General features: G+C 45.1%; 1 protein-coding gene across 3 annotated transcripts in view; it reads left to right on the plus strand.

Moving 5' to 3' along the window:
* SYT9 (synaptotagmin 9) overlaps positions 1 to 22,871 on the plus strand; it is a 207,140-nt gene that overhangs the window by 167,639 nt on the left and 16,630 nt on the right. Inside the window, exon 7 of one of the 3 annotated variants that reach the window (XM_049890273.1) lies at positions 20,996 to 21,767. The exons of the other annotated variants lie outside the window; for them this stretch is intronic. Coding sequence (XP_049746230.1) covers positions 20,996 to 21,088 — 93 coding nt within the window. The 3' untranslated portion in view covers positions 21,089 to 21,767. Of the gene's footprint in view, positions 1 to 20,995; positions 21,768 to 22,871 lie in introns of those variants that run through there. 3 annotated transcript variants of the gene reach the window in all.

Consider the following 22,871-nt stretch of genomic DNA (forward strand, 5'->3'; position numbering starts at 1 on the left):
CACATTTTTCACATTTCTTGAGAAAAGGAGAGAGTAATCTTGAGTGTGTTTCTGTGGGCATGGGTTGGTTGAGCTGACTCCTTCGAGTCTGCATGTCTGTCTCTTTCCTCCGGAGGACAGCAGTTTCATTGGAGTGGTGGTATCTGATGGGGTCTAAATTAGAAAAGATAATGAGTGAGGAAATTAGGACTGAGGAATTAGACTTAATGAATACAGACAACTCATTCAAGTTTCTTTGCTGAAGAGGGAAGGGAAGAGAAAGGCCAGTAGCTAGAGAAGGATGAAAGGTTATGGGCAGTTAGAATTTATTTTTCAGAAGCAAGAAAATTGAGCATTTTCATTGTTGAAGAAAAGGCCAGTAGGGAAAGAAAGTTTGAAGATACAGGTGGGAGAGAGGATAACAGATGTGCAGCTTTGACCTAGGCACCTGAGTCCACCCCCAGCTCTTCTCACAGAGCATACTTCTGTAATAGGCACATCGTGGCTCCTTTGCATCTCCATGGTGTTTGGAAGCAGATGTTACTCCATAGGTGGGGTTAGGAAGTAGCTTTGTGCTGCTGTCAGTACAAAGGCAGAAGAAACAGCATTTATGCAATGCCCTCTCACCAGCTCCCGCAACGTTCAGAACTGAGGCCAGCCCAGTTGCCCGTCTCCTCTCTTTTAGGGTCTATTGGTACCCAGGTCTTCTCTGCATACTTACAGCATACTCAGGTGTCCTTTCTCTTCCAACTGGCTCAGCCACGGCTTTTTGCCAGCATTCAGACCCTGTTCTTATTCTTCCACCAGTTTTGATCAGATTGTCTGGAATGACCCAGCTTCTTTCCAGTCTCTGCTCTGCCCTCTGAACCTGCTCTCCTCAGAGCAGAGCCCCACTCCCTGTCATCCTATGTACCTCCCATGCCCCTGACACTTGAATGGATGTGTCCCACCTCTGCCTAGACCTCATCTCTCATTTCAGCATCAGCCCTTGATGCAGAAGTGTCTTCCTACTAAGTCTTCTCCTCCCAGTGCTGACCCACAGCCCCGCCTGCATTCACTTCCAGGAAGTCCAGCTGTGGGCAGTCTTTGAGCATTTATTCTAAAGTACTAAAGGCCCTGATGCTGATATGAGAGGCCCCTTCTCACCACTCAGGATGCAAGCTCTCACTGTGCCTTTTTGACTTCAATCAGACAGACCCCAAGACATTCAGAGGGATGAAGCAGCCTGGAAAATGTTCCTAGAAACAGGTTACCAGAGAGGACAAAGTTCCAGGAGCGAATGGAAAAAATTATACAAACTGGAGTTATACAAGGCAGTGGAGGCATACACACAAAATAGAAACTTCACCCACTGTAGTTTCTTGATGGTGTGAAACCTGTACTCAGAACATGAATGTAAACCTTCCGGGAAACCAGCAGTTTTTTCCACTTCAGGAAACAAGGAAAAGGAGTCTGAGGAGAGTAAATGTCAGAGCCAAGGGTAGGTGGCAGAAAGAAGAAACATGTCCAACCTCAAGTAGCCCACACTGATGCCAAGGAGGTAGCCAGTTCTCAAGAACACTGGGTCACACCTGCCCAGGCTGCCAGGAAAGCACGTCATGGAAGTGCACCCCAGGCCAAGCCAAAGGAATTGCATTCGAGCAACATCAAGTCAGAAGATGGACTGGGAGGTACACGGTGAAGTCATAAGCTGAGGCTGGAGAAGCTGTGCAGAGAGACTTCCAGGCTGGAGATCAGACTTTAGCAAATGGGAGGTCAGGAATGTGAAGCATGAGTGAAACACAGAGCTGATGAGCAGAAGAGCCCACACTGGAATTGCACGAAATATGTCATCACTGGGCCTGCTATGTCCCAACCTGCCCTGCATGCACTGCAGCTCTACCACAAATACCTGTTGAAGAGGTAGCCCTAACCACCACAGTTTGTAAAATGTATATCCCTGGCTACAGATGGTTGGATCAGGACCGGCATGTGCTCCAAAGGCAGCCAGTCATGGGCTGTCCAGGAATATATGACATGGCCTGATACCACAAGATTGAGTTAGGTCAATTAAATTCTACTACTGAACTTGGAAATGTCAAGAAAATGAATCACCAGCAGAACCAAAAGTTGAAAGGTCAAGAGATAAAGAGGTGTCATGAATTGAGTTGTATCCCCAAAAAAGTGTGCGTCAACTTGGCTAGGCCATGATTCCCAGTATTGTGTGGTTGTCCACCATTTTGTGATCTGCTGTGATTATCCTATGTGTTGTAAATTCTACCTCTATAATGTTAATGAGGCTGGATTAGAGGCAGTTATGTTAATGAGGAAGGACTCAATCTAAAGGATTAGGTTGTATGTTGAGCCAGTCTCTTTTGAGACATAAAGAATCAAGCAGAGAGGATAGGAACCTCCTACCACCAAGAAAGCAGAGCTGGTAGCAGAGTATGTCCTTTGGACCTGGGGTCCCTGCAGTTAGAAGCTCCTAGACCAAGGGAAGATTGATGACAAAGACCTTCCTCCAGAACCGACACAGAGAGAAAGCCTTCCTCTGGAGCTGGCACCCTGAATTCGCACTTCTAGCCTCCTAGATCCTAAGAGAATAAATTTGTTTGTTAAAGCCATCCGTTTGTGGTATTTCCGTTACAGCAGCACTAAATAACTAAGACAAGAGGTTTTGGTGGGCTGTGAGAAAGCCACATTATAAATATGCCAAAATTGTAGTGAGAGAAAATTTATGCAGAGTAGAGGATAAAGAATCCAATCAGCAAAATGAGGCAAAAGAAGCAAACAGGAGAGGGCTGAGTCTGGTTAATAGCACAGGCCAGAGCAAAGATCTAGAGGACCCAGGAGTTGCCTTGGAATTAGAACAAAACTCTTGCTTGATTCATCATAGGCCCACTCCTGCCCTTGCACTTCTATGAGTTCCACTTTGGAGAGTCAAGAGAGTTCCTGCTCTTGAACCTCCATGAGACTCCATTTCCATTATTGCTCCATGTATATTTTTACAATAAATCACTGCCACCACCCCAAGCTAACCTTTGATTGAGCCACCTTGAGTGAACCTCTGTCCCTTGCAACCTGAAAACTCACCAGAACAGGTATGGACTTGGGATTGCCCAGAAATAAATTTGGTGGATATTGGATTTTGGTCACTCTATTCATTTTCACATAGTTTGCCACAGTCTAGCTGTGCTTAACATTAAACCTTAAAACTTTGTAAATCCTGCTGAATAGAAAAGAAGCTATAATGACCACAGCAACACAAATAGGCATGAGATTCATCCCACTGGGGGAAGCTAGACTTTCTAGAAAAGACGCGTAGATGAGTGAGAAGCCTTGAGCACTGGGGTATGAAGACAGCTGCTTGTAGACTGGCTAAAATAAACCATGGGTGGAGACTCCTATTGTGAGGCCTAGACCAGCTGTGTGTCGACTCAAAAGGTCCAATAGCAAGATCTTCCTTATGGTGAATAAGGTGTAATAAAGAGCCTGCCAGACTGATCAGACTCACTGCTTCTCAAGGACAGAGGCAACCCACTAGGAGAGAACATGGCCGTGTCTTCAGAGAGTGATTTTTTTTAGGTGGGAAAATGAAGGACTTGGGAACACAGGTGGAATTTCTCTAACTTCTTCCCTTTCCCTTTGGAACTCAGGATGACAGAGGACTATCTCAAAGATGATCAGCAGTTGCCTTCAAATATCAGGTTGGGGGGGGATCAGGTTGTGTTGAGGATGAGATTCTGAACCAAGGCTTAAGGTACCAGAAGAAATAATTCTTAGCCAAGAATGCAGAACCTCTTACAAAGATCTAGAGGACTATGTTGTCCTAGTATTAGCTAACCTTATCAAGATAATTTAAAAATGAATACCAGGAAGAAGAGGGAAACAGCAAAACAGAACAGATAACCCATGACACCAGTTTCTATGAATGATATTAAATGTGGTGTGGACTAAAGAGTTTCAGGACAGGAGGTGCCCAGCTATTCACATGAGAAAAGTCTCTGAAAGCCCAGCAGTACTGATGCACATGGCCTTAGGTCATCTCCTGAATGGGGAACAAACAAAATAACCCAGGGCAATGTCTACAGCCTCACTGGTAGTGCTGATACTCAAGCATATCAACAGATCGCTTAGGAGAGAGGCAGATAATATGCTGTATGTGCCTAGAAGAAGCCCTGGTGGCATAGTGGTTAAGTGCTTGGCTGCTCACCAAAAAGTTGGCAGTTGGAACTCACCAGCCACTTCGCAGGACAAAGATGTTGCAGTCTGCTTCTGTAAAGATTTACAGCCTTGGAAACCCTTTGGGGCAGTTCTATTCTGTCTTATAGGGTTGCCGAGAGTAGGAATCAACTCTGTGGCAATGGGTTCAGTGGGTTACATGCCTGCAAAGCTGTGCACCTGAGTTCGAAATCTCATTGAGAAACGTATGAGGCTTAGCAAAAATAACCCTATTAAGGGAGTTATGGCCAGACCCAAGCCCATGGTATTTTCAATCGCCGCGTATGCATGCAAAAGCTGGACAATGAATAAGGAAGACTGAAGAAGAATTGACGTCTTTGAATTGTGGTGCCAGCAAAGAATATTGAATATACCATGGACTGCCAAAAGAATGAACAAATCTGTCTTAGAAGTCCAGCCAGAATGCTCCTTAGAAGTACGGATGGCAAGACTGAGTCTTACATACTTCAGACATGTTGTCAGGAGGAATCAGTCCCTGGAGAAGGACATTATGCTTGGTAAAGTACAGAGTCAGTGGACAAGAGAAAGACCCTCAATGAGGTGGATTGACACAGTGGCTGCAACAGTGGGCTCAAGCATAACAACAATTGTAAGGATGGCACAGGACCAGGCAGTGTTTCGTTCTGTTGTGCATAGGGTTGCTATGAGTTGGAACTGACTCAACAGCACCTAACAACAACAAGGGACTATTGGAGTCCTGGTGGTGCAGTGGTTAAGAGTTCAGCTGCTAACCAAAAAGTTGGCAGTTCTAATCTACCAACCGCTTCTTGGAAACCCTATGGGGCAGTTTTACTCTGTTCTGTAGGGTCGCTATAAGGTAGAATTGACTCGATGGCAAAGAGTTTGGTTTTTGTTTTGTTTTGTTTTTTTAAGGGAGTATCACAGGTAGAGCAGTGATGCTCTCCTAAAGCAAATCATAGTATAAAGACAAAATCTAGTGGTCAAGGAGACATCTGGACGTCCTCTTTGGTTAAAAACCAAATTATCTGACAAGTTTTTGAGTCGCTTTGCTGTCAGGATGTACCAGTTAAAATACTTTGGATGTAAGTAACAGAAATCATGCCACAAACTGAATTAAACAATGATAAAATACATTATCAGCCAGAGGGTCTAGAAGCAGGATGGGGCTCAGGAATTGTAAATTCCGATGTCATCAAGAACCCTGGTTCTTTCCAGATTGCTGGGCCATCTTTCCTTTTCAATTCATCTTCAGGTTGGTGGCAAGATGGATGCAGTCCAAGCATTGCATCCAGACATGAAAACACCAGAGTAAAATATACTTCCTACAACTGTCCCTCAGGAGCAAGGAAAAAATTCTTGAAGCTCTCACATGTCATGGCCAGAAGTATGCCAGTTCCTGCATCAGTCACTGGCAAAAAGAAATACGATTACATGGGCCGGACACGTCTAACCCTGGAAATGGATCCCCTACCCCTGAGATACCTAGCTGCATGGGGAAGAGATAGAAATGTAGACAAATTCAGGGTTCCCTTATGAAGGTGAAAACTGGGCAGCAGGGGCTGGGGGGGATTTTGGGTAAATAATTAACGTGTCCCTTCATAAAGTATCTTCTGATAAATATAGATAGTAAGTACAGGTAAGAAAAAAATATTTTAAAATAAGAAAGAAAAAGAAAATATGTAGAAAAACAGAACTCTTTGGCAAAGTAGAAGCAATGAGACTCAGAAGAACTCTATCATCGTAGAGATTATGATACTGAAAAGAATAATTTTTGGATATGATCAGATTCTACCGTTAACTTTAGAAAAAAGATTTTCAAAAACTAAAAGAAAAAGTAGACATGTTCTATCACTGGGAGCCTAGATGGAAAGACTCAAAATGTTTGAAAAGCTCTTAAAAGTGCTATCCTGACTATGTAGTCAGAAATGATAGTGAGAGAAATACTCAGAAATACTTGGATACTGACATTTTACATGGTCATAAAAAAAAAAATTTTTTTTTTTTAATGGTAAGGAAGGAAGTTTTCTTGCTTCCTGATCTCTCAGCACCACCTTGCCCTACTCCTCATCCTTTAGTGTCTTTTTGTACCACTTCCACTATCTCGAAGTATAGAACTTTGCCTGTCTTTCCATTTCCCCGGAGGGGCGTACTCCAGTCCTGAACCTAGGAATTTTAACTCTGATTCTCTAAGGAACCACGCTCTTGACCCAAGGCCCATGGGTTTTTTACAACTGGGACAATATGGTGTATCACACAGCAAATTTGCTTTCGTTTTATGGTTGTTTCTGTTTTCATGGTTGAAAAACTGTGGCTATGTCCTTTATACCTTAATAAAGCTGTTTTAAAAAACAAAACAAAACTTGTGGGCTCCCTGCTGTATTCACAATCGGTGTTTCATGTTAACTTTGTAACTGATCTTCCTTATTCTCAAGTCCATATCAGCAATAACCAAAACCTTGGCATATTTCCACAGCTAAGGACCTTCTAAAGATACTGACACTCATGTCATCACAAAGGGACATGCATCCTACCAATTTGGTTAGTGGCCGTATCATGTCCAGCCAAGACTCAAAGTGCTTTCCCTGGTTTGGAGGACATTGTTTTCCAACCTTAGGCAGAATCCTGTCCTCAGACTGAAGAAAAACACCACCCGCTTCTCCCCTAGCAACATTCGCCCAAACTTCCAGCTGTGACTTTTCACTGATTTCTTCCCACAACAATGCTGGGCTCCATCATTTGTCTTCCTAGAAACAAATCATTTTCTAGCCAATTGTAAAAGGCCCAAGCCAATGTATGTGCCACACAACAGCAAATCAAGGCTGGATCCCAAAGCTTGCCAGCAGCCCTCCACTGCCAGCCTTTCCAGATAAAAGATGGCTCTGGCAGGCAGCGATGGCCTGCCCCCCCCCGCCTCCTGTCATGTCCCTGGATGTGCCCTCAGCTCTTTGCTCGCCAGTGAGAATCAATTGAGAAAGGAGCTTTTCTTCTAAAGATCCAACACTACTGATACCCACACCTGTGGTGGCAACTGAGGAGGGAGCTTGAGGAGAACATTCCTCTGCACACATCGCTGGTCTGGTCTTCTGCCTGTGTCCACCCCCCCCCCGCCCAAATCCTGCTGTGCCTAAGCCTGAACCAGGATGGGAGATGGTGTCAGGACACTTGTTACTTTAAGAACAGAGAGTCAGTGCCCTGAGGGTAAGTTTGGAGCTCCCAGAGGTGCTCAGCACAGGGCTTGTGCTGCCAACTTTGTGACTCTAGACTACACGCATCGCTTGGGATCCTGGATTTTAGCTCCTCTCTACACCTCTAACCCCAACACTGGTCTCCAACTTCTCTAGCTCCCCAAATTAATCTCCCTCTTTTAAGACTCTGGGCTTCGCTGGACTCCTGTCAACAACTTTCTCCAGTCCTGATGCTCTCAATGGAAACCCTGGTGGCATGGTGGTTAAGTGCTACAACTGCTAACCAAAAGGTCAGCAGTGCAGATCCACCAGGTACTCTTTGGAAACTCTGGGGTGCAGTTTTACTCTGTCCTTTAGGGGCACTATCAGTCAGAATCGGCTGGATGGCAATGGATTTGTTTGTTTGTTTGTTTTTGGTGCTGTCTATATGCCCAAATATTCGCATGGGTAATAGGACCATTGTTCCAGTGCCAAATGACCCCTCAAACAGCAAATAACCCTTTCCTGGGCCCTCTGCCGTCAGCTCTGCTGCCCCTTGCTGCCCTCCACTGGTAATTGATGTTACTGCAGGTAGCCCTCCCAAACTCTGATAGATTCATTTATATGCGCTTATTCAATAAACACTTCGTGCTACTTTATACCATACAAAGTCTAGACACTGAGGATTCAGTTAAAAAGACATAGAGCTTGCCCTCAAGGAGTACACAGTCTAGTTAGGAAACTGATGAGAGAGAGAATGAATGAATGAATGAATTCTAGTGCATGGAAAGAAAATCCTAGGAATTGAGCGCCCCTTCCACTTTGACCCAAGCTATGGTATTCTCATTTGCCTCATTTGTATGCAAAAGCTGGACAATGAATATGAAAGTCTGAAGAAGAATTGATGCATTTGAATTATGGCATCGAAGAATATTGAATATACCATGGACTGCCAGAAGAACGAACAAACCTGTCTTGGAAGAAGTACAGCTAGAATGTCTCTTAGAGGCGAGGATGGTGAGACTTCATCTCACATACTTTGGACTTGTTATCAGAAAGGAGTAGTCCCTGGGGAAGGACATTATGCTTCGTAAAGTAGAGAGCCAGCAAAAAAGAGGAAGACCATCAATGAGATGGATTGACACAGTGGCTACAACAGTGGCCTCAAACATAGCAGTGATTGTGAGGACGGTGCAGGACGCGGCAGTGTTTCATTCTGTTGTACGTAGGGTTGCTATGAGTCAGAGCTGACTTGACAGCACTTAACAACAATCCCCTTTGGGGCAGCAGCTGGGAACTTTTGACTACCCTTTACTGCGTGGAGCATGCCAGTTACGCCTTCTTCCTCTCTAGCACTTGAGGATTTGTTTTCAGTCATAAACCAAATCTTTCTGAGCAGGTGCCAAGCACTCCGTCAAGCACTGGAGATACAGAAGAGAAATTAGGACTCCCCCCACCACCATGGAACTTGGAGTCTAGATAACGAGGTAAAACCAGTTACCTTCAAGCCGGTTCCAACTCATAGCAACCCCATGTGTTCTACAGTAGAACAGCACTTCATAGGATTTTCAACAGCTGTGACCTTTAAGCAGTAGATCACCAGGCCTTTCTTTTGAGGCGCTTATGGCTGGACTCGAACTTCCAACCTTTCATTAGTAGCCTGGCATATTAATCACTTAGACCACCCAGAAACTTTGGATAACAAGGTAGACATGAATGAATAAATAATTAACAGATTTTTAATAGCAGCAGTGATAAGTGTTGTAAACCACAAGTGCCTCGCGCTGTCTTCCGTCTTGTTCACAACTAGTAAGAGCCTTGCACAGCAAGGATAGGGCATGGGGTCCATGGTTTAGGGGGTGGAAGGAACAAACAACAGATGAGCACAGCCTGTGCACATGGTGGGCGTCTCGGGAAGTGCTGCCTGTGTGGAAGAGGCCGCAGAGCACAGAAGGCTCCAAGAGCCAAAGCCAGTGTCTCCAGCTGACTCTGCTGAAATCAGCAGCTCATGTGCTCTCTCACCTGCATCCGGCTCCCCAATTCCTCCTGGCACCTAAGAGGAATTCCATAATTCAGTGGTGGTTATTGAGTGAATACATGAATTTTACATCATTATCCAAGTAGGAGCTTAGCATCTGCAGAGAAGCTGATCATGATTGGAGTCACTTGTTGAGGGGAGGCAGCCATTCTAGTTAACTGTAGCCAGAAGTGGATTCGTAACTGATTCAGTGTGCTGGCTACCAACAAGATGTAGACTGAGTTGGAAGGACAACACCTGTCTACCTCCAGGCCAAGGAGGGCTTTGCCATCACCCCTGTGCTGAGATTTAAGAGTGCCCCTCTATCCAGCCTGCTTTCTGGCCTTGAGGGTGAGAGATCCCTGTGACCTGGTTGGCCTGAGGAACCTTCCTGGTAGAAGAGGGACAAAAAAAAAAAAAAAACCCCAGTGCTGTGGAGTCGCTTCCGACTCATAGCGACCCTATAGGACAGAGTAGAACTGCCCCATAGAGTTTCCAAGGAGCATCTGGCAGATTCGAACTGCTGACCCTTTGGTTAGCAGCCATAGTACTTAACCACTACACCACCAGGGTTTCCAGAGGAGGGGCAGGAGAAAGGAATTCCAGCAGAGAGGGAGAGGGGGCAGAGCAGTGTGCAGTGATGGTGAGGGGCAGGGCTACAATGCTGCGAGGACTTATTTCCTGAGGTTTGGGAAATTAACTCCTATAAGGGTTGTGTTCCGTCTTGGATGGGTCCCAGTGGGCCTCTATGGAGCCTGGTGGTGCAACAGTTAAGTGCTTGACTGCTAACCGAAAGGTTGGCAGTTTGAACCCACCCAGGCATCTTGGAAGACAGGCCTGGTGATCTGCTCCCATAAATATTACAGCCTAGAAAACCCTATGGGGCAGCTCTACCCTGTCACATGGGGTCACCATGAGTTGGAATCGACTTGATGGCACCCAACATCAACAACAGTGGGCCGTCATGCTGGCAGTGATCGGCTTTTACAGAGACCCAGCAGGAGCTGCGACACATTTTGCTTAAAACTACAGCTGGTTTGTAATTTTGGCCTCAAACAGTAAACAGCTGTCGGGGCTCCTTGGAGAGATAATTACGGAAAGGATTCAGCACACTCATTTTATCTACACACTTAACCATCAATTAAATCATTACCATCTAATCCTATTCCAGAGTCTAGAAATGTTCTGTGAATATATAATTTTGAAGTCACTGAAGTTTGTTTTCAGATGGTTTTAAGTGAAAAATTGCCTAATTTCCATAGCAAATAGAGCCCACAGGTGTGCTTTCCTTATGAGGCAGAGCCCAGGGAGGTCTTGTGTCATGTGGTTGCTACCTCCCTGGAGTCAGTCCTCTGCCCCATAAAGGGCCAAGTGGGAATGAATTGGCAGGTGGGAGCCCAGAGAGTGCCCTTGATCTTCCATGGAGTTCATGATTTTTCAAAGCAGGATTAATACTGGGAGTTTGAGGTCGGTGACTGGGGACAGGGTGACTTGATTTGCCAGCAAGCTTCCAGGAGGGTCTTCCCCGATGGGATTCTGCAGAGGCCATGGCCACCATCCACCATCAAAGCCAGGGCTTGGTCTTTTCATTTTGGGAACCCAAGAAAGCGTGGTATTTAAAAGCAGAGGCTCTGGAATCAGAATGCCTGCATTCACATCTTGGCTCTACCATTTAGAAGTTATGTGTCTTTGAGCAAGTTTCTTACCCTCTCTTTGCCTTAGATAATTCAACTTTTTAGTGTCATAATAGATACTACCTAAGAGAGCTGTTGTAGTCCTTGGGTGGTGCAAACAATTAAGTGCTCAGCTATTAACTGAAGTTAGTGGTTCGAATCCTCCCAGAGGAGGCTAGGAAGGAAAGCCTGGGGATATACTTTAGAAAAATTAGCCATTGAAAACCCTCTGGAGCACAGTTCTACCCTGACACACATGTGATCGCCATGAGCCAGAATCGATTTGGTGGCAATGAGTTGTTTGTTTGTTTTGTTTTAAATAGACCTGTTGTGAGACTTAGAGGAGAAAATGACTAACATGTTTAACACTCTGCCTGGCACTTAATGGATGCTTTACCCCCATTGTCATCAAGTCTATTCTGACTCATATCCACCCTGTAGGACAGAGTGGAACTGCCCCTTGGGGTTTCCAAGGAGTGGCTGTTGGATTCAAACCGCCGACTTTTGGTTAGTAGCCTGAGCTCTGACCACTGTGCCGCCAGGGGTAACAGATGCTAGGTAAATTGAAATAATTGATGTTATTTAGCACACATGAACGTACCGAGCATGGAGAGAAGCAGAAGGGAGAATTGGAGTGTCTAAATATCTGCTGCCAGGAGAAGCAGGGGCCTGTGAAACCAGGCAGAGCCATGGGCTGGCGTTGCTGCTGGGAGCCAGCAGCCATTCCTCAGACTTCGCTGCCCTCCCAGTCCACCTCAGGATACCCTGCTGCAGGCTCAGTTCTACACCCCCTTCCTCTCTGATCCTACCTCACTCTGCTCCTGCCCCGATGCCTCTCCAGGACCTTCAGTCTCTGCCACCTCCCTGACAATCCTGCTTCCCTCCTGCACTTCTGACTGCCCTTTTGGGTCTTCCTCATCGGCTTCTGTGGGCTGACAATTTGCGGATCCCCTGCGCTGTTCCTTTGGAGGTTGAGCTACCTGACTGATGTTGGCAGAGGGACCCACTCTCAGGCTAGATGGAGGAATGAGGAGGTTCTCACCTTCCTCGGTCCCAGGTCTCTCCCTTTACCCTTTCTTCATTCATGGGACTAATAATAATGAAAATAATAGTAATAATAATAATAGATAACACTTATTTGGTGTTTTCTATGCACCTGGCTGTTCTAAACACTTCACGTGGATTAATACCTTTAACCCTCATGGCAGTCACGTAACAGGTACTATTATTGTCCCATTATACCACCTGTCCCTTTTACAATCCTAACTGTCTTAACTCTGCTCCATGGAGTTCAGAGTAAAGTCACCCACCCCCTGGATCCTGGGCTCTCTAATATGACTAAAGAACTTCCATGTTGATCCAGTCCCACCTGGACACAGGTCCCCAGGGAAGACATCTGGGTACCTGTGTTGCCCTTTAGCACTTTAGCTCTTCATCACCAGGTCTATGGTCCCATGCTGATCCTGTCTGTAGACTTGAACTTCTGCCTTGAACTCCACTCTACGTTCTCCCTAGTTCCCCAGATAGTAGTAGGGACCTTGCTACCTTTCTTTTCCATTGCCCTTGGCTGGGTCCTGTTTCCTTACGGGTGGCCATTGCCTCATGACTCCCAACACTTAACACTGCCCCTACCCTCTGTGCCCTGCCTCACTACCCTCCTGGCTTCTTATCCCTCTTCTTCTGGAAAATGGGGCAAGTAGGTTTCTTCCTATTTTCCTTCTCTGAGCCTTGGCCACTGGTCAATACCCCAGACCTCTTGCAATGACTCCTGAATGATAAAGGAGGAATCTTTAGGATTCCACCCAAGCACATCCTCCTTTCTGTATATATATAAATTTGTGATAACTCCCATAATGCCATTTTGCAATATTGTGTTTGCTTTCCTAAGTAGGCTGTGAGTTCCCTGAGAAAACGGGATTGTATTTCATCCATCTCTGAATCCCTAGACTCTTTTATAGGCCCCAGCACATGGGTAGGTGCTCTGTTTTGACTGAATGAGAGAAAAAGAAGGAGGGAGGGAAGGCGAATAGGCCCAGATTCCCATGTGCTCACGTGAGGTGTACAAACCCCTTTCTTGACTCATAGACTAAGGCTTTAGCAGTCTATAAACCCTCTTCATTGACAACCATTGTACAGTTTCAACAAATTTGTGTATTTAAAATTCTATCTGTTAGAAGCTGAATGGAACAAACTTTCACTGCTGTCTCATGCTTTGCCTAACATCGTGGACTCTCCTTCTCTAGAGAGGCTTGTAGGAACGTCTATAAGGTCCACAAAGAGAGAAATTCTGCTGGGCTTTGGGGTCCAGTGGACTTCGGGATATTTTACATCCCAGGATGATTCAGTGACTTTGCTTGTGAGACTGAGAAGCAAGAGATGGAACAGCAGCAGGGAGCGAGGACAGAGGGGAGAGAAGGCCCCTCAGGAAGGAAGTCAGAGCCATCTGCTTCTGTTTCAGATCTGTTCTGAAAACAGCCTTTGTGGCTAGAGGGGCCATACTCAGGTGCAGGGGCCTGGCTTGAGGCCTGGGGGACACGGGTGCATTTTCATAGCTTTGGTGGTTCTTGCTAAGTGAGCAGAGTGCACACAGACACCTCATGCAGACCTTATCTTCATCACTCAGGACTCCAGACCCCTGGGGCTGCTTACCACGGGCAAGCACAGGGTAACAGCACACACCTCCTGCTCTAAAGAAGAGGCACTGCAGTGAGTGTGCTGGCTTCCACAGGATGACTGCACTTTATTTATTGCAATTAGGTGCTGCGATTATTCTACTTCAGTCTATGCTGGAAATGGCAACTCTACCACTGTGTCTCCCTCTAGTGTTGTGTATTGCATGGTTTTGTTTCCCAGACTTACTGGAATAACTGGATAAAGTGGCAAAATCTTCTCACTACAGAGCATAAAGAATTCTCTCAAAATAACACACCTTTTATAGGCCTTCAAACATAAGGCCTATAAGGGACATACTGAGTTAGAGGCTGCATCTCCACAGCTTCCCCACACCCCAGCAGTTGCCATGGAATTGATTCTGACTCATGGAGACCCCATGTGTGTCAGAGTAGAACTGTGCTTCCTTCACAGAGTTTTCAATGGCTGATTTTTTGGAAGTAGATTGCCAGGTCTTTCCTCCAAGGACCGTCTGGGTGGACTCAAACTACCAACCTTTTGGTTAGCAGCTGAGCAGGTTAACTGTTTGCACTACCCAGGGACTCCTTTAGGTTCCTCAGAAACCCAAATCTTCCCCATAATGCCCAGCTGTGGTTTCCCGGCAGGATGAATCAATGAATTGGCACCAAAGTTAAGACAACTACCAAGTCTGGTTTATAACTGTGGGGCAAAAGCAGGGCTTGGATGGATGGGAAAATTAGGCACAGCCAGGGTCTTAGTCTTCATAAAGTGAAAAGGAATGGCCAAGAATGTTACTGATGGTAGCAGTGAGCAACAGTAGAGGTTAGATTGGGGATTTTATAAGAAGGTGAGGGAATGAAGGCACCCTAAGATACATGGAGTGTGAGGGATTAAAGTGCCTACTTTTAGGAGGACTGCAGAAAGAGTCGTGACTTTGAGGGAGAACCAGGATTCAGTTAAGGTGAAGAGGTGGATGAAAGGTTTATCAAAGGGTTAAGGATATAGGGGAGTTAGATGGTGCCAGATTGCGAGGGTTGGAGACAGTGGGAAAAAGGGGGCTAATTCAGGGAAGGGAAAGTACAGGGCAGGGGGTAGATGACAACAGGGAGAGGAGAGGTGACTGGGCAGTGGGTGAGGAAAGCAAGGATGTGAGGCAGGGAGGGTTTGGTCTCAGGGGGCAAAGTCTGCCTTACCTGCCAACTGTACCTCTAAGGCTGGGAAGGTAAAGACAGCAATCCCAAGACCAGCTGCTCTCCAGAGTTGTTGAGACATCTGTGGTGGCCTGAGCCATCTCTCACCCATCCATCTATTTGTTCATTCATCGCCAATGTTTATGAGCATTGGGACTAATATATCCCTTGCTTTCTTACCACCTCTGAATTCTTAGCTGTGCCTGACCACCACCACCTCTTCTGCTGCCCTGGACTATGCCCATCTGACCTGTCAGTCACTGGGCCCTGCCTTCTCTCCAGTGTTGGTCACTGCCCTCCTGGCAAGCCAGCATGCCTTGCCTATCATACAATACTTCGGATCAGTAATAATTTTAACTTTCCTACATTGAACACCTGTTCTATCAGGGCACTGTGCATACAGTACTGTACGTACAGCATCTAATTTAACCCTCACTCTGTGAGGTAAACAGTAGTATCTCCACTTCTCAGATGAGAAAAAATGAGGCCTAACTAACTTATTCAGCATCATGAGGCAAATAGTGGTAGAGCTAGCATATTGAGGTAGATGGTATCATTCATTCATAGTTTTATGTCCCCTCTACATCCTTTTCAGGGTCTTGTACCCCAACGACTTCAGACTTGGTCCTGTGACTTGTTAGGATCAATAGAATGTAGGTGGGACAATATGCCAATTCCAGCTGAGGGCTTTAAGAAGCATTACATGTTCCCACTTACCCCTTGAGTTTTGGCATCTGTCATGGAAACAACACACCCTGAGTAATAGCTGCTTCTTCATCCTGGGTCCTGGAATGAGAAGACACTGAAACAAACTAATACCTGTCTCAAACCAAGTCCAGCTGAGCCATTACACAAACCCGTGAGCAAGAAATAAGTGTTTAATGTTGTAAGCAACTAAGATTTGGGGGTTGTTTGTTATTGTAGCAAGAGCTGCTAGTACAGATTTGAGCTAAGATTTTTCTGATTCCATAACCATGCTTTTGCCGTCACAGTGTTCTTCCACAAGCCACAGTGCTTCGTGGGCATAGATACCCAGATTTTTCAGAGCAGATCTAGATATGGACCTCTCTCCATGCCCTTGGGAAAGTCTCTCTCTTCAACCGTGTATCATCGATATAAATCAGGCAGCCTAGAGGTATCCCAGTGACACTTTTCTTTTTCTCCCCCTCCCTTCTCCCCAGAAAAATAATTTGCACACGGCTGCACATCTCAGCACATCTCTCAGACCCACTTCTCTGCAGGTCAGGCAGCTTTGAAGAAGACACAGCAAAATCTGTCAGATCACGGCCAGTTGCTTACGTGTTCAGTTGGTTTATGGATCACTCAGCCGTACTGGTTCTAAAAGAGTTTGCTCTTCTGTGCTGTTGATTATTCGACTCCCTTCAGAATATAAAACTAAAGCAAAGCTCTAAGAATTTCCAAGAAGATTCTTTTGTTTCCACCCTGCTGGTATCAGTTCACTATCCCTTATGACTTCACATCCCCAAGTGATTTGTGATGTAAGTTTTTTGCTAATTTACTTTCAGGTGTTTTGCTTCTGCTGTTTCTATCCTACGACATCATCTACTTCAGTATAACCCTAATTTCCAAAACCAGAATGATGGTGCAATAAACGATATGCAATAAAATGGATTAACTGAAAGCCCCCTTTTTTTTAATCCTAAAAGCTAATGAGTACTCTTTGTTTATTTTAGTAGTCATCTTATGTTCTGTGGATTTTTCCACGAGTGAATTTTTCAGTGTTATATTCGGTTCAGATTAATCTTTGTAGCTGCAAAAATTTGATTCCTTCAAATGAGAACATGATTTTAGCTCGAAAAGGCCTGAAGTGACAATTTGTGATTTTGCTTATGCAGCATTCCTTCTGTCCTCTTCTAGGAAGAGAATCTCATTTTCCTTGAAGACCCATCTTCCTCCTCTCTTTGTGTGGTTTAGGTAGAGGTCACCACACCTTAGCTCCAGCAGTGTTTGTGTGTCCCAGGTTTAAGTCCATTCGTACACTCAGGAATTGGTTTAGGGTGGGCACAGGACCCAATGTAGGCCCAGGAATGTTGTTGGAAAGATTGAGATGAATCACATCTTTCCACTGGACTAGGAGCTGTGAGGATGTAAATGTGGGGTTGCTAGCTGCCATCTTGCCATCAAAACAGTAGAGCATGCTCCAGCATGAAGCAAAGTCGAGAAAAGCCGAGTTACAAGGTGGAGAAAGTGAAAATGAGTCCTGATAACATTGTCTGAACCGCTGGATCTAGCTGTGCCTGAAGCTGTCTTGCAGTGAACTGGCACCACTATGTACCCACCACTACCACCACCACCAAGTCTGACAAAGCTCCTGGCCACAGAGTTCTAGTTCTGGGGAAAGATCTAGCTAGAAAATCATCCTGCACACACAACAGCAGAGAAAAAATACAGAAAGTACTCAGTTCTTCATTTGACAGTCAAGGAATTAAAAAAGGGCCTCTAACAGCATTACAGACTTAAAAAAGAAAGAAAGAAAACCTCTAGGAAACAAAACAAACTAGAATAAGAAATCACTGTGAAATCTGAAATAAGCTAATGTGTGTGATGATTTTTAAGTAATTAATACCTAGAAAAATCTACCCATAAGTACTGCTACTTGTCACCACATTAGCCTGAAGGTATCAGGCAAGACTGTCCTAGCTTACAGACACAGACCACACTATGTGACATCAGCAGGGCCAACAGTCAAGCACCCGGTGGACTGCCCAGCCGTTGCGACTGAAGGGACTTCTCACTTCTTGTTCTGTTACCTGCAGTGCTGCTCTCACAGAGGAGCTGCCCCCAGGGCTCTGGCCAGTTCTTCTGCCTCCCATGGAGTTAGGAGTGCTTAGTTTGGGCCAACCTCAAGGGCACACTTCCCCCATCCCTTGTACATTGTCTTGAGAGGCTATTCTCTTGTGTGTACACGTGATTTAAGTGAAAGTTTACAGAGCAAATTAGTTTCTCATTAAACAGTTAATACATACATTGTTTTGTGACATTGGTTGCCAACCTGTGATGTGTCACCGCTCTCCCCTTCTCCACCCCAGGTTCCCTGTTTCCATTTGTCCAGCTGTCCTGTCCCTTCCTGCCTTCTCATCTTTGCTTTTGGGCTATTGTGCCCATTAGTCTCGTATACATCATTGAACTATGAAGCATGTCCCTCATGTGTGTTATTGTTTTGAGAGGCTATTCTGGAGCAGCTGTAATTGTTGCAAAAGTTTTGCTTTTAAAGAGTCAGAATGGCCTTTTTGGAGCTTCTACACATTGGTCCTGGTCTGTCCATTGGGACAACTCTGAACAGGAGTCCCTCGCCAGAGCGCTTCACATGGGCAGTTATCACTCCCTGGGTCATATAGGATGCTTTGAGTTTCTAAGAACAAAACACCCAGCTCAACTGATTTAACCAATAGAAAGAGTTTATTGTCTCATGTAAATAACAGCACCAGAGGTGCATTTTAACCTGGAGGTTTATGATACCCTTAGGATTTCTGCTCTAGTTCCCTGGGATTATCTTGGCTCTTCCCTCTTTAGTGTTAAAAAGGCTACAACATCTAAACAATTATTGTCAATAGCTGTTGTCTTAGTTTTTTTAGTGCTGCTATAACAGAAATACCACAAGTGGGTGGCCTTAATGAACAAAAATGTATTTTCTCACAGTTAGGAGGCTAGAAGTATGAAGTCAGGGCACCAGCTCTAGGGGAAGGCTTCTGTCTTTGTTGGCTGTGGGGGAAGGCCCTTGGCTCCTTGGTGATCTTCAAGTGGCGTGGCATCTAGCTCCCCCTTCTCTCCTTGCTTGCTTGCTTATTTAATCTCTTTTGTTATTTCACACACCCTACACTAATACTATCTCATTAACGTAACAGAGAAAACCCATTCCCAAATGGGATTATAACCTCTGCAGGGGTTAGGATTTAAACACGTATTTTGGGGGGACACAATTCACTCTGTAACAGCTGTGAAAATAATTATGGAAATGTTGAAGGGGAACTTTATGGATTCAGCTGACACATCTGAGCCCACTGATCCATCTTGAAATCACTAAAAATGGAACAATCAGGCATGAAATGTCCCTTGCTTTGATACATTTCATCACCTATGAAATATCCTTTAAAAATTTTGAATTTGAGTCAAATCAAGCCTCTGGATTCATCTACCAGTTTTCAGGAAATTTGAGGATAGAGGGACACATTAAGCCATTCCATGAGAATGCAGGCGGTCCAGTTGAGAATGTGGGGAATTTTGCAGAATAGATAGCATGAAAAGAGGGTGGTGGTGGTGGAGACCGGTTAGAGATTAAAAGAGACTTATCGACCACATTCAGCGTCTGACCATGTTTGAATCCTGACTCAGACAAACAACAGTTAAATATTTTTGAGACAGTTGGGGAAAGTTGAACACAAACAAGTATTAGATTATATTCAGGAATTATTTTTAATTTTGTTAGGTACAATTAGAGTTTTATGGCTATATATTTTAAAGTCTTTTCTGTTAGAAATGCATACTTACTTATTTATAGATGAGATTACTTAATGCCTGGGACTTGATTTAAAATATTCCAGCAGAAGGAAGAAGCAAGTCCAATGATGGTAACTGGTGAAGCTGAGTGATGGGTACTCGTGTATGTTGAAAACTTATGTATTAAATTTTTATGAAAAATGACTACAGCTGAACCAGACCTCAAATCTACACCTAATGGCCTACAGAACTACAGTATGACTGAGACCTCACTGAGTCAGAGAGAACTGGGGAGTTAGAGAAAAGCAGAGAGAGAGAATTAGAGCTGCTCTGGATCTGCCATATAATCTTAGCCTTTGCAACTATCTGCACATGTCATTGTATGTGACTCAACTAGCAAAGTCCCTGGCACCTAAGATTTGTTCAGGAAGTTAAATCAAGTTGAGAGATACACTCACACAGATAGATAGACAGTAAATGAAAGAGAGAGTAAAATAGAGAGAGATGGATAGGCTGACTAAGAGATTGTAAATAGTGTTGATGATGTCACTTTGGGACAGCTCAGGGTGGAACCCACCAGCACTCAAACAACACAAGGAGGAGAGGAGAGGAGAAGTGAGAGCAAGCAGTGGGGCTGGGAAGACTCAGGTAGCTGTGCAGGATGGGATCCTGGAGGGCAGCTGACTGACTCAGGGCACTGGTCACAGGGTCTTTGCAAGGGACAAGCTTCAAGGCTGGCATAAGCAGGTAAGGAAGCAGGACCACCACCAAAGTAGGCCCTGCAGAAGCTGCAGCACGGAGCTGAGATGAAAGCCGAGACCAGTGAGCACAGGCCAACATGGTGTGGAGAGTTGGCACTACGACCTGCGGGTGACAAGGGGAGCTCTACAAGCCATGCCCAGGTCCAGGGGCTGCAAGAATAACTCTAAGCCACACCTACATGTGAACTGAGGCTTCTGCTGCAGTCCCTGGCTCAGTGGGCTCCGACTTGGGAACTCCAGCATTCCTGTGGAGAGCAGAGGAAGCCTCAGGCACTTTGGAAACATGGAATGGCATTGATGCCCATGCCTTCGGTTTTATCTTATTTTAATTATAAGTAATAGAAACCAAATGAAAGTCACTCGGTGTTTTATAAGGATACAGGGAAATTTCATGGAATTCAAGGGCAGGAATGCATCTAGGTCCTGGGAAACACTGGGCCTGGCAACTAGAAACTTTTGAGAAGCCAGACAGTATTTATTTTCTGGCTCTGCTCCCTCCTTCCTCCTTCACCTCTACTTCATTTCTTTCTCTCTCGCTCTGGCTCTGGCTCTCGCTCTTACTCTCACTCTCTGAGAGAGATGTAAGAACTAAAGACATGTTAACTTTTAAAAAAATTAGCACATATTTAATTGGTTTTTCTAATGAGTTTCTGCTCAACCCACCTTTTGGTTAGCAGCCGTAGCACTTAACCACTACGTCACCAGGGTTTGCTCAACCTATTAAAAAAAAAAACAACCTATTAGATGTGTTTATTCCATACAACCACGTTCCAGTGTTTAAACTAATTCTGAAAATTCTTCCCAAGTGGAAGAAAAACACATCCATAAATCATGAGTAGAAAAGAAAAGGAAGCACATGAGGGGCCTGCGGTGGGGTGGGGTGGGGTGGGGCGAAGATTCCTGTTTGAGGCCTTCTTTTGGTTGATATTTCATCCCTCAGGGCATCACGATAAGCTGCAAAGGCTACAGCTGTTCTTTTTGGTCTGTGAAAACTCTGGGAGAGAATGGCCATCTCCTGGGTCATGTCTCCTGAAGTGAGTATCACCACCACCAGTCAGGTAAGGCTGATTCCAACAGGAGCCCAAGAAGGAGGTCACCCAGTGCCTGTCATCTCTTCATCAGGTGGTCTGTGCGAACTGTGGTTTCTCTTCCTCTCACTCTCAGCCACGCTTCTTAGGAAGGAAAACACAGATTCAACCATTTCTTGCCCTTTCAAAATCTTTCACTGGCTACCCAGACATCTTTCCATTCCCTAAATAAACTTGCTCTTTTATACCTTTTCTCTTGGTGCCTCCCAGCCTGAATATTTTTCCTCTAATTTCTCACTGGCCAAGCCTACATAATCCTCAGGGTTCATTTTGAGTGCCTTTCCTCCGCAAGGTCTTCAGTGAATGACACCCCCACTTAGAACTAAATACTCCAGTAATACTTGGATTGTGATTCACATCGATCACTTAATCACCTCCTGCTTTTGTTTTACAGCTAGTTAGGTGCATCCATCTTCCCTCTTGACTATGAACCCCATGAGGTCTGAGATTGTGTTTTCTTGCCCTGGTGAAAAGTAGTGTCTATCACTATTCACTCGGTTAATGTACTTGGCTGATTTCGGCTCACTGCTGACCTTTGCTGCAGATGGTGATTGTGCCTTTCCCCTCTGGTTCATGGAGAAAGCGTCAGTATATGATGGTCAGCAGGTCCGAGGGGGTTGGTCAGCATGCGTATGCCCAAGGGAGGATTAAAGCAGACCCATCATGTACATAGCTCCTCGCAGTGGCTGGAAACATTCAGGAGAGACATGCAGACCTTTACACTCCCTCCAATGTTTGCTTCATGCCAGGCAAATGAGAGCCTAGAGGACACTGGAGTCTGGCTCTTTAGCCAGAAAGTGCCCACCATCCATAAGTGGTAACGGTGATATCCTGAAGTTAAGGTCACAGATGAACAGATCTAGCATCCATTTTATTGTACAATTAAGTTTAGGGTAGGTCAGGGGTAGGAGGTGGATATGACTGTTCATTTATCTCCTTGGGGCTTATTTTTGTGGCTCTTTGATATTTTTCAGAGCTCTATTGGCCAATTTTCAGGAAATGCTGAATTTAAACACTTTAGTCCTGTTGGGAGGCCAGCCATGCAGAACTCTCAGGAACCAAAGCTAACTACCTCCATTCCATCTTCACTGACCAACACTTCTACAGGACCAGGGTGACCGGGATCTATCAAGGCAAGAGGAGTGCTTCAGATGCTCCCAACCTGGTCACTCAACTCTGATTTCAAGGCTTTCCTATGTCCTCTCTATTTCAGTTTCTACACTGCTTCCAGAGTTGGAGTCCTAGAATACAAATCTTACCATGCTCCTCCCTGCTTAAACTCCTTCAGTGACTGCCCTTTACCCTGATCAAGGTCAAGATCGGGTTCCTTATCTTGGTATTCAAGGTCCTCTGTAAGCTGTATCTCCTGCCTCCTTGCACATTATTATGCTGGGGCCATGCCTAATTGATAATGGTTCACACCATGCATTTTGCTTATGCTTTAACTCTAGATCCAGTTCATCTGTTAAGAGTCTGGTCAGTTGTTACCTTTTTCAGAAAGCATTCCGAAGAACTTCCTAGTATGAGCCAAGTGTCTCTTGTTTGTTTGTGCTTTCTTCTCTAGAACCCTGTGGCTACCCCTAACATAGCATTTGGTGCCATTAGATATTCTCTGTGTAAGGGTTGTCCACAGCACAGTCAGCTGCTCCTTGAGGACAGAGATTGTTACTCATCGTTGCATAACTGGTATCTGGCAAAATGCCTGGCACAAAGTCAGCACTGAATAAA

This window comes from Elephas maximus, chromosome 7, assembly GCF_024166365.1.
Source record: "Elephas maximus indicus isolate mEleMax1 chromosome 7, mEleMax1 primary haplotype, whole genome shotgun sequence".
NCBI classification, from domain to species: domain Eukaryota; kingdom Metazoa; phylum Chordata; class Mammalia; order Proboscidea; family Elephantidae; genus Elephas; species Elephas maximus.